The sequence below is a fragment of the Syngnathus leptorhynchus genome, chromosome 18 (genome assembly GCF_054491065.1).
Source record: "Syngnathus leptorhynchus isolate UIUO chromosome 18, UIUO_Slep, whole genome shotgun sequence".
Lineage (NCBI taxonomy): Eukaryota > Metazoa > Chordata > Actinopteri > Syngnathiformes > Syngnathidae > Syngnathus > Syngnathus leptorhynchus.
Window position 1 is genome coordinate 6179441 of NC_141212.1, and position 12539 is coordinate 6191979.

General features: G+C 44.0%; 1 protein-coding gene across 2 annotated transcripts; it reads right to left on the reverse strand.

The window, feature by feature from the left end:
• Positions 1 to 220: 220 nt before the first annotated feature.
• fzd3a (frizzled class receptor 3a) lies at positions 221 to 12029 on the reverse strand. Of its 2 annotated transcripts, none has more exons than XM_085937525.1 (9): positions 11910 to 12029; positions 10842 to 11348; positions 4688 to 4884; positions 4118 to 4580; positions 3729 to 4028; positions 3398 to 3649; positions 2599 to 2747; positions 1585 to 1839; positions 221 to 1480 (listed from the first exon to the last, which is right to left on the reverse strand). In XM_085937525.1, exons 2-9 carry the CDS (start codon positions 11040 to 11042, stop codon positions 1228 to 1230), a joined length of 2070 nt encoding a protein of 689 aa, XP_085793651.1. In that variant the 5' UTR covers positions 11043 to 11348; positions 11910 to 12029; the 3' UTR covers positions 221 to 1227. The 2 variants fall into 2 exon arrangements, with proteins under 2 accessions (XP_085793651.1, XP_085793652.1); XM_085937526.1 differs by having other exon boundaries at positions 10842 to 11297; positions 11910 to 12023.
• Between the last annotated feature and the right edge of the window lie 510 nt (positions 12030 to 12539).

Consider the following 12539-nt stretch of genomic DNA (forward strand, 5'->3'; position numbering starts at 1 on the left):
TTTTTGCTCAACATTTAATATTGTCTGTAAATGTCAAAAGAGTAGTTTGTAAAAAAATAAAAAAATAAAATAAAAAAATACTAATAATGTCTGTCTGTCTGTCTGTCTGTCTGTCTGTCTGTCTGTCTGTCTGTCTGTCTGTCTGTCTGTCTGTCTGTCTGTCAGCCAAGACAACATGCTTTTTTTTTTCATTTATTTAAAAAATGTTTACAAAAGAAAAATCACAAAACCAAGAAATTGTTGTACACTTATGCACATCTTTTAGCCACCAGGGAAAATAATGGTTTGGTCAACACAGGGGTGGGCAAATTTTAGTGCTTAAGGGAGACCTTTCATTTTTTGAAGACTTGAACTAGTTGCCAACTCATTTGTCGATGAGGTAAAGAGAGAAAATGTGTTAGATTATCAATGAATGAATACAATAAACAAGCATGTGGCCCGCAGAGCATACTTCACCCACCCCCGGTCTCCAGTACAACCAATCAGTTTTAAATTTGACCAGAAACCTCCAATTTGTTGCATATGAGTTACTAAAACGGCAATTTGTTACCATCGATTCCAATTAGTAGTCTCCTGATTATTTTTTTTGTTTCTGGCATTTCAACTAATATGTCAGCTCAACTGGACAATTTTGATTTGACATTGTGCGTGCTAAATTAATTTACATACAGTCTTTCTTCAATGCACAAAATGAACTGTGTGGCATCTTAGCGCATTTGGCATACTCAAGTGTGTGTCCATTTTTACTAACTTAGTAAATCAAGCCTATTGTACTGCTGTTCAAACTGTAAGGCAGGAGTTTGGATGCAGCACTTTTCCTTTTTTTCCTTTTTGGGGGGAAACACACTGTTTAAGAATTTTTTTCAACAAGCACATTCACTGAGCATAAAAACGTTCTGAATGGGATTTTAGCAGGCCAATGTACCTGAATGTGCAGTCAGCAAGCAAACAGGATTCAGTCCATCCTGCTGCTCAACACACAAAAAGGCCAACTCGTTGCTAAGTGAGAGCTAAAGACCACCAGGAGCTCAAAAAGGTGCAATACAAAACCATCCAAAAAGTAGTCAGTAAGTCTTTGGATTTCTCATCCTGATTGGACATTATGTTCACACCAAAAACCTGGATCCAAAAAACATTTTCAAGTCCGTTCTGCGTGTTGGTTCGTAGGTCTGGCACCTATAAGGCAGACAAAAAAAAAAAGATTGAGCATATTGTATGCAGTGGTCTTCATGCTGTGTCTTCCTCCATCACTCTATGAATGCCATTTGCCGAGACCCCCAGGGCAGGCTGGGGGACGCAGCTTAAGTCCCTGGCGCTGCCGTGTCGTGACTGGATGTCCAGCAAGTGGGCGGAGCCATGCCGTGACAGGCCGTCAAGCCGATTGGCGCTCAAGTGTCTCGTTTGGGACGGGTCGTCGAGGTGGGGCATGCTGCCGTAAGGGGCGCGGTCGTCGGACGATCGGAAGCCGGAGGCCGTGTATCTGGTGGATGTGAAGAAAGAAGAAAAGTATGGAAAGTTGTTATCTTATTTAAAAAAAAATATGGAATAAATGCTCAGCTAAATGCAGGTTGGTGGAAAGCTTACCCGCAGTCTCGGGAGCGGCGCAGGCTGCCGTGGAAGCTGCTCAACTTGGAGCGGCCGCTACAGAGCGAGCCCGCCCGGCTGGTGCTGCCACTGGGAGGCTCGTCCAGCATGGCCAGGTGGGTGGAGGACGCATGCGTGGACGTGCCCTGTGTGGACGTGCCACGTGACTTCCTGGCCACGGGCGCCTGGCAGTCCCTCAGGAGCAATCGGGTGAAGTCGGGCTCTCGCGGTATCTGCCGGCTGTCGACCATGGCGCTGCAGGGGGATGAGGTGGAGGGACGAGGGGAGGGGTGAGGCGCAGGGAGGTAGGGAGGGACAGTGGAAAGGTGGACAAATGAGGGGTGAGGTAGGAGAGGAGAGACGGGTGAGTGGACAAGTTGCTGGGAGACGGGCTCAACACTCTTGGGTGGGGGGTATGGACAAGGACCTACTTTAAAAATAAGATGCCTCAAAAAAAACCACAAAAAAATTGAAAGACGAGACCAACATATCACACAACCTGACACACACACACACACACACACACACACACACATCCAATACACTCGCGATCAACACGCTTATGTAACTAACCCTTTGTGTTTTTTAAAATTAATTATTTTGATTTAATCTTGAATTTTTCTTTGATTATTTTAGTTTGATTTAATTGTTGTTGTTTTTTTGCTGTCATGTTACAATTAAAAAAACAGAATGTCAAGTTTTACAAAGCACAATTGCTTGTGTGTAGTACTGATAGTTTCTATTGTTGCCATCTGAAGAGGTGGATTAAGTCAAGTATGTTCCTACTTCAGATCCAAATTGTGCAGCCCGTCACTACACGACATCGACTGCCTATCTGTTTATTAGAAGCCTGATTCTAATCTGTTGATATCTGATATTCTAAAGAACAATTACGTCACTTGAACCAGCCGGTGTAAATCCTGCCAAAAACACAACAACACACATCCTTTGTGATGAGTGTGAAAGGTGTGTATGTGTGAGTGCTAGGAAGTCTACATTGCAACGTTGACGTACTCTTTGCGTTTCTTGCCATGGAAGAAGCTGGCCCACTCGAAACAGGTCTTCTTGCTGCCCACCCAGAACACGGATGGGATCCCCACGATCAGCATCATCACGTACTTGATCAAGAAGAGGGACAGGTCGGGATGACTGCTCTGCTCCAACTGGGGACAACATACACGCGTGCACACACGGAGTCATGACACATGAGAAAAGGAGGATGGGCGTTCATAAAAAATAAATAAATAAATACCTCATTTAATATTTATTTCACAATTACTTTGTACTAGATCTATAACAAGACTGTCTGAATTTTATTTCAATATTATTTACTGCAATTATGATTTAGATTAATGTTATCATTAATATATTAGAAATTTCCTTTTTCTCTTGAGCGCACACACACAGTTGAAATCAAAATACAAAAAGTGGACTAAGCAGAGAGGCCAGGATAATACATTGAGCTGAAACAGCTTCCTCCATCCCATTTCAAATTGTGTGGATGTGTGTGTGCGTATGTGTCATCACACAAGAGATGCCATCGGAAATCCTAGCCTGGAGACAAGTTTATATAAAAGATAAATATAGAAAGAGGCTGAGAGTCTAACTCTGCGTGTCATTTTCACGAAGACGATGAACTGGGGGGGGGTTGGGCGTGTGCAACTGTAATGATGTTAGTCGACTTTAACCCGTACGCAAACAAACACTCTGGATTACAGTGCTGTTCTTTTTAACTACAGTAAACTCCCAGATTACACAGCAGATTAGCATCTAGCCCACCATGTCACTGTATCTACTCTTTTATCGTCGTCACCTGATAAGGACAGGGGATGTGGTAGTCGCGACACTTCTCCTGGACCCATGTTGTCTCCCACACTGTCCGATGGCTGTTCTCGTAGAGGTAGCAGGCCAGAACGGTCAGCAGAGGCGCCAGGTAGAGGACAGAGAACACGCCGATCCGAATCATAAACTTGACCAGCTTCTCCTGGTTCTCCTTCTCCAGGGGGATCTCCATGCGGACGCGGTTCAGAGCTGCGATTCCAGCCAGCAGCAATGCCACGCCCACCTGACGAATGAAGGGACAGCTCTTTGTCAGTTGTTTGCTAACGCGATGACATTTGCTCATCACTGCGAGGTTTACTCACCACCACGTCCACTCCCAGCGGAGCCAGCAAGAACCAGCGCAGTGCCGGCAAGTTGTAGAGACCCACGAAGCAAACGCCGCTAACACCGTCTCCCTCAATCTTGTTCATGGCGAGCAGGCTGACGGTGAGCACGCCGGGGATGCCCCAAGCGCAGGCGTGGAAGAGGAGCGCCTTTTTCTCAATGGCCTCACTGCCCCACTTGGGAACGGCGGCCAGGAACCAAGTGATGGTGAGGATGACCCACCAGACGCTGCCGGCCATGGTGAAGAAGTACAGCACCATGAAGAGAAGAGTGCAGGCCTGCAAAAAATACAAAGATGAAATCTGTTGACCAGCATCTCCATTATGTGTGGACAGGATTTCGTTTGGTGGAAACATGGCAGGCTCACCTTATTATGAGAGCCTTGAGTCACGGTGGAAGCCCGAAACCTCCCAGGAATGGCCGCGTTACAAGCCACCTTGTCCTCCAACAGGAAACCAAGGAAGAACATGAGCGACACCATCATGTAGCACACAGCGTAGAAAATAATGGGCCGCTCCGGGTAACGAAAGCGAGACACGTCGATGAGGAAAGTCAGGAAGGTGAAGAGGGTGGCGGAGAGGCAAACGATGGACACCACGCCGATGAAGTAGCGGGCGAAGGTCAGCTCCGTGCGAGTGAAGTACATGTTGGGGCAAGGAGGCGAGCAGTCGCGGACCCCCATGAAGGAATAGCCGAGATCCGGGTCTATTTTGAGTTCTCGGGGGCACCAGAATCCATAGTCTCTCTGGACGGGGATGGTGGGCTCTGTCGTCTCTGCGCTGGACAGGAGGTCGACGGGACGGGGGTAGGGCTCGTCGCAGTCTGGAAACCTGGCAGGTGACAAGATGATGTATGAGACTCACTGACAATCTCATGCAACATTACAATTTAATTCAATTGCAATCCATTCTTTTTTGTTTTGGGTTCGGACGCCAACCTATTGCAGTCCATCTCCTCAGGCCAGCCGACACCAAACATGTCCATGAGTTTGTAGCAATCGCTTTTGGCCTGTAGACACAGGCGACGGCAGGGGAGGGTCATTCGGCCGTACTCGGTGCACACGGGCGCGTAGAGGGCGCACAGAAACATCCGGAGCTCGGGAGAGCATTGCAAGTTGACCATAGGATGGAAGGGCTGCAGGGGAGGAGAGAGGAGAGGGGGTTACAAAAGACACAGGAAGTGTGTTTTAAGTGTTTATGCTGCTATGAAATGTGGGCCAAAGAAGCACAAAGGGGGCAACGGAGCATGTCGTCTGACAGTTGAAGTTGATGAGTGTGTAAAAACAACACTGGCCCTGTCTCAATAATCCTCTATCCCCCCCCCCCCCCCACCCACCTCGCACCCCAAGCATCCGTCTTCCTTCTCGCCAACCTCCAGAGGGGGAAGCCGAGCTCAACACACACACACACACACACACACACACAATTCCGCATACACGTAGTGCTGCTGACAGGGCCTTTGTGTATCTAGGAGGACCATGCTGTGACTGACTGACACAATGAGGCACTCTGTGTACACACAAGCAAAAGTAACAACGGAAGTACAGTACTGTACATGATCACACTCACTCACACCCATCATCACAAATTAGGACTGTAACAACGGATGAGACTAATAACCATTAGCGCATTTGTTCAATTTGCTCAAAGTGTGGAACTGATCGTCCATCAACCACATCTTGCAGTTGATTTTGTTTCTATTAGTTTGCTGTCACCAAAAAAAAAAAAAAAGTAGATCATCCAGAACTAGTTCTATAATGCTTTTAGGTGCACCATAATGCTAAAAGGCTTCCAGACAACACCCAAATCCTGAGGCATGCAACCCTCCCACCCCAAATGCAAAGCTAGTATGACAGACAGTGGCAGGCCGGGACAGAGGGGGTGGGGGGAGGCAGGGGGGTAATTTATTTGTATTTGTTCGAGGGGAGGCTATTAGGGGAGGAGCTGTGACTGTGCCCAAAAACAAATTAAACATTCAGCCACTTAGACATTTGCCCAATTTTCTGACCCAGATTAACTGAAACCCAATTACAACTCAAGGGTGTTTTTATTATAATACAATAAAAATAAATGCCAAACTTTAATTGACAAATCTACTCCAGATGAAGCAAAACCGTATCCATAGCATTGTTTGGAAATATATTCCTGCCCTAATTCCATTTCCGAAATTGACTCATGGTATCTAGTTGGACTGCAACCACATGTGAGGCATTTATGTGAAAGGATTAGAATGATTCCAGGTCTTGCATTTTAATCTTTCGGATGGTTTTGATTACTGCGGGCTACTGACATAGTTCAAATGAGGCAACATTTATAACACCGCAATGGTTAAACACACAAGACCTGATGATGTGCATAAAAAAAAGCTAGTGTTATATTCTTCCTCTCCCACCATCATTCTCTATTTTTAACCCCCTTCACTATTCAAAGTTCCACAGCTCCCCTCCTCCACCTCTTCACTACGCCGACAGGCATTTTATTACAAGAGCCGACAGTCACCAAGCAGGGCCGGCTGGCGTGAGGCGGGCCGAAGCTTCTGGTAGATGAGACATATGGCCCGTAGAGCCCCAAGCGACTACTATCATCAATCCATCCAAGAGAAGCCTGAGGGAATTGAATGTTAATGGCTACACTGGAAACAGCTGGCCAACCACTGGTCCAATTATCAAAGCATGTAAGAAGCAAGCACCATGTCGACTTGCACAGGTGATGGCATACTAACCACTTCAGTCTCACGAAAGTCGCGGGCGTGCCGAAGCTTATCTCAGCAGTCTTTGGGCGGTAAGCTTGGAACGGGACTAGAATCGAACCCGGCGCCTCTGAACTGTGAGGCGGATGTGCTAACCAGTTAGTCAGTTCATGTTTTTGGGCTGATGGTGATTTTATCGTCTGTAATGAGTATTTAAAAACATGTTTAGCCGCACAAGATGACACGCATTCACTTAATTCAAAGACAATCAGACCTTCCTCGCATAATCCAGATTACAGATGGACAGACAGACAGAAAGAGAAGCAAAAGCCTAAATGTTGTGACGAGGATTGAAATTGTGATTCATTTTAAATCAGTTTGAGGCTGAAAATTGGGTACAATGATTGCATTTCTGCTTTTTTTTTTTTTTTTAAGTGAAACTAAACTTGTGTGGCACACTGAAAAGAACCAGCCTTGACCTTAGATTCACCCTTGAGTCATTTGCTGCTGATGCTGCATATTTGAATATGATTAAGATCAGAGTTCTATCAATTATTAATACTATCTAATCCTATAAAGTGCATTCAAATATGGCGGCATATGTTTTTGTTAACGCGAAAGCAATTTGTTTTTAATGACGGCAGCTGTGACTGATGATCATGGCGGCCGAATGGTCAGTGCTGATCTGATCTTTCACCAAAAAAACAAAACAAATTCTATTCCGTCAGTGCCTCCCATCACCCCATTCCATTCTTCAAATTTAAAACCTTAGCGTCATGGCAACGACTGATGCACTACTGGTGTGTGGGGTGGGGAAGCAAGGTTCGAGGAGGTCAGGGTGCGGGGCGGAGGGGACCACCTCCCGGGAGGCAAGAAAGCCTCCAGTCTCTTTGTTAATAGCACAATTGGGACAGTTTCCTGGGCAACGGGTGAGCCCTGCGTAGGGGGAGGGGAAGGACAAAAGAGATGGGGGGGGGGGGGGGGGGGTGAGAGAGCAGAGGGATGGGTCGACTAAGTCGGGCCGTGTCATTCACCGCTAAGAAAGAGTTTGACCCTGCCACAGTGTGTAACGTCCGTGTTACAAACGCTCACAGAAGTAGCGCCTTGCTCTCTGGATGAGCTTCTCATTCAGTCAGCAGCCAATAAACACGCTGTCGGACATTAAATAAAACAAGAGAGTCTTTTAAAGCCTAGGTCACGCTGGCTTGGATTTACCAGACCTTTTTCTATGCCAGTGTTTAGCAACGATACGTCTTTACTAGCAAGGCGCATCGGTGCTTTTCCTTCACAAACCTGTTGGCACAGCGTGGGTGGAGTATCTGTTCAAAACCGGACTATTCCGTACAACACTTGTAACATGACACAGTCTGGCTGGACGTGCTGTAAACCTGAGTATGGAGGTCAACTTTCAATGAAAGGGACATGAACACGGGTTGAAATGTGATGGAGCAGTTTCAAAACAGGCTAGTCTTTGTGTCGCTGTACACTATTTTGTGGAGTGCACAACACAAAATAAGTCAGACTTGGTTTTTTTTTCATTTCATTCGCTCTACATGAAAACAAGGCTCGGCTTGGGCTTCATATCAATCATGTCAAGTGACATTCTGGAAGCTTGTGTACCAGTAAAGGGGCGTTCTACCAAAAAAAAAAAAAAATGAATCGCTTATTATCATCCAGCAATGAGCTGGGAGCTTATTGTACAGTAAGGCCATCTGTTGATTCGCTGTGATGAAGCCACGCTGGTCCATATTCATCCTTCTCCAAAGGAGGGATTTTACCCAGCTTTTTTCTTTTTTTTTTTTTAAATGCCAGTCAAATCCGCCACGCTCCCACTTATCTTGGGAGACTTCGATACAGTATAATTGTGGCCCAGAAATAACCAATTCCCAGCCCTGGGGGCGCCGCCCCACTTTGGCTGTGAGGTCATTCTCCGGTCAACGGTGAAGGGGTTGAGCGAAGAGCTAGGAATACCAAAAATGAAAAATTCTGTTACTTTGAACACAACACAAATTTGTGAAAAACAATTCCGGGGTTTCCCTAAGCAATTCTAGAATAAATGTCTGAGGATCTACATGTCATGAACCTAAAGAATAAAATACGCCAGCCAAGACCCCGGAAACGGAGCAGCACTTAAATGGGTCTCGAAAAAAGTACGACAGGCGTTGGTTCCAGTCCAACTCCCACTTTCTTCACGGTGCACGGCATTCATCATCATTGTCTTGACTATTCAAGGAACTTAATTCCTTTTAAAATCATCTGTCAATTCTCATTTGCCTGCCTTGAACATCTTAAAGGCTTTGAATTCTCCCATGAACTGGATCTAGGGCGAGTTATCCACTAAACAAGAGCTGAACGGGGCAACGGTTCTCGTGATTTGGAACTCATTTAGTCTCTGCGGGTTTTTTCTTTTGGACGCAACCAGCATTATTGGCCTCTAAAAGAGACTTAATTGTGGATCCATGACCAATCAAAGTGAACACCGTCAAAGGCGGACGTGCTCTCGCTGTTCACAGTCCTACCACACACTGCGATCGGTACTCGAATCAACGACACTTGTTTTTTTTCTTGAAGACATGCGATTTTCAAAAAAAAAAAAAAAAAAACTAATCCAGACAACAAAGTAAAAGAGATTATCATTATTTTCAGTGGTGAGGGCAGATAAAAGCACAGCGTGCGAAACAGTGCCCGAGAGCCACGCGAACCGAGTTCTAGTTACATAACTCTGGATTTTACTTTTCTGTCCTGGCTTGGACAATGTAGCCAGAGTGAGCAAGTCGAGGTGGAGCGGGCGCACAGATGGCCGGCGACATTTCAACACCACTGCTGCGATGTGCTGGCACAGGGTCAAGGGGGTGACATTAGGAAAGGAAAGCAAGCCTAAGGGATCAAAATACTCGGAATAGATCAACTGAAATAAACAGAGGTGACACCGGGACGGGGTCTGTCATTGTTTGGGGTCAGTAGTTGCTGCTTCCAGCAGGATCAGCCAACAATATATCAAATATGGGATTTATTTAATGAGGGAATGCATCTGCTCCTTGATTGTGGTATGGCTGTGAAATGTACGGATTATCCCAAGGATAAAGAAAACAATAAATTGTGGATTTTCCAGCTCTAATCCATTGATGGAAACAAACTGAAAGCAAGCACATATTGTATGTTAGGACCCTGTGAAACAGCAAACGGCTTAAAATGGCGTTCAAAATGCCGCTTGATTTTAACATGGTTCACAAGGAACGTACTCTAAGTGTAACACCATCAACTATTTTAGGGACTACATACGTTTAATAATGCACTGTTTCCGCTGCCCTTGGGGGCTAATATTAAGTATTAATTTTCTTATTGTTTTTGTAATCACTCCAGGCTCCAGACGAAAGTAGGCTATCATTTTGATACCGTGTTAAAGGCAACAAGCCTCGATGAAGACCATATCTACCTTCACCACCACTTTTAGTATTTTGGTCGAAATATGAGGATTACATATTTACTATTATTTTATACTTCACTAAAGGTAATTTTATTTGAAAAAATTTGTTTGAATATCACTGCTTTGCTTTGAATTCAATTCATCTAAAAAAAATAAACATCAAAATTCTTTCATATGATGGACAAAAGAAATCTTACTGTTAATTACTCATCAGCATCTCTTTATGAGAACGATACTTGTCATAATGTTGTAGCTTAATCACCACCATGGAGGCAATGGTTAAGGTGTTTATCCGTACTAGCTGGTCAGCCGAAATGCGTTGCTAGCTAGCTTGCTTCAATTGCATCAGTGACAAGCACGTTGCATCACATTAACAAGTGTTAATATGTCTTCATTTGAATTGTTGGAAAATCTTGAAAACATTTAAATTTTAGTTTTGCTTTTCAATGTGTTTATCTGACATAAAATGTAGATTTTGAGTCACAAATTGAGACGCAAACCCGCTTATTTTGACTAATTAACGACGAGTCCATGTCAACTCACCTTTTATGTTTTTTTTATTATAGATTTAATAAAAATAGTGCAGCGTAGAAAATTGAATGTATGTATGTATGTATTCATATAAAATTGATGTATAGAATAAAAAAATGTGTTTACGCCTGTTTGAGGCTGAAACTCAAAATTAATTTAACAAATAAAGCAATTTTTTTTTAAATCGCTAAATGTAATATGAAGCCTATTTTTACATAAATAGCAAACATTATCAGTTTTGCAAATTTAGTATTATTTTTCAATATCTTTTCTTGTTCCGTAAAAAATAATTAAACTATTTTCACAAGACTGATGATAAAGATTGACATTTGTATATCATTGATAAAAATTAGCCTCCCGCATATGCTTGAATTTTGTCATTAATCCCGATTCATCATTCAGAAATAATATTGTACAATTCCATTTTTAAAATATTGTAGCGTACCTCCATGGCAAGAGCGGCGGTTTGCTGGTCGTAGTGGTTGAGCACATTGGGCATGAAGGTGGTGTTGTAGGGTAGCCCCTGGCACATACGCAGCATGATGGGCTCACAGGTAAACAGGCTGTGGCTCCCCGCCGCCGCGTCCATGGGAATGGCGACGCACACTGTCAACATGGACACCGACAGCACCCATAGGGGACCCATGACCGGTCTGCTGTACAGGTAGCAGAGAAGCTCAGATGACAGCTGAGGAAGAGGCACAATCTCAGGAGTGTCCGTTTAAACTATTCCTTCTCTCCAGATCACCAGAACACAGTGAGGGTCCGGCAGTATAGTCAGCCATGGTTCAAGTCTGCACCCACTGCGGTTGAGTCACAGCAAACGCCATCAGCTCTGAGATGCTGTGATCCTTTAAGATGCTGCGCTTTGACCAAGTGACTCATGCGACTCTTCCTCCTCCTGGATATAATGGAAAAATATCGCTGATGACTTATAATGTTCAATGGTAATCTGAGGAAGAATGCACAAAAGATAAATGATTATTTTTATGATCCAACATAAATACAACAAATGTTCTGTATGACGTAAATTGCTAAAGGTTAGCAATGTGAATACACACTCATTACAATGCTACTTACATTTAATGTCTCAATGCTCATTTCATACATACAAATGGAGACGTTTAAAGGGAGAATGCTCACATTTTTAATAACTACTAAACACACCTGCCTGTGCATCAATAAAAATGTTACTACAATAAAAAAAAAAATGACAACGCCGATGACGTGAGGGCGTAAACGTTTGCTAACAAGTTCGTCATCACGCTGCTCGTCCTCCGTCCACAATTAGTGACTCATAACAAATAACTCAAGCCAATTTGTCTGTCCAAATCGTGTTGCAAACAAAACCAGTTAAAAAAAAAATAAATCTGGATAGTATTTTGGGTGAACCTTTTGTAGCCACCTCCATGGGGGTGCTGTGCAACTTAACGTAATGAATTCACCGCAGTCAGTGTAATTCACTGGCAGGTGTACGCGACATTCAAGCAACATTCGAACGGTTGAATCTTACCGGGACACTGGAATAAAAAGTCACATGTAACGTTCTCGCCGATCCTCGAGTTGGCAACAATGTGTGAGTGTCTCTCAACGCGGAGCCTCCTCCTGTCCGCCCCCTACCACACGACTGTCCTCATCCCCACCGCAGCGCACCCCTCTCCTCCTCATCCGTGCCGCTGCCTAGCGTCATTAAACGTATACCAACATAACTTCTGGTCATAACCGAGGAAATAAAAGTAACAAGCAGACTCAAGGGATGCGTTGGAAATTATTACCTGTCAATATTCAGGTGGTAAAATAAAATTATATGAAGGAAAATATAATGTAAACGACTAACAAACGTACAAAACTGTTTCAAAATAAAGAAAAAATAGCTAAATTACGTTGACAGGAAGTGGATAGCGTTTCCGCTTTGGAACAGTGTGTCTGCTAACTTGACACAGCCGCGTCTCTTTCTTCCCAGCAGGTTTTCTGTCCTTTTTGCGCGCGACCGCCCAATCGGGCACGAGCACGTATAATTAATAATAATAATAATAATAATAATAATAATAATAATAATAAGAAGAAGAAGAAGAAGAAGAAGAAGAAGAAGAAGAAGAAGAAGAAGAAGAAGAAGAAGAAGAATGATTACATCTTAAAAACG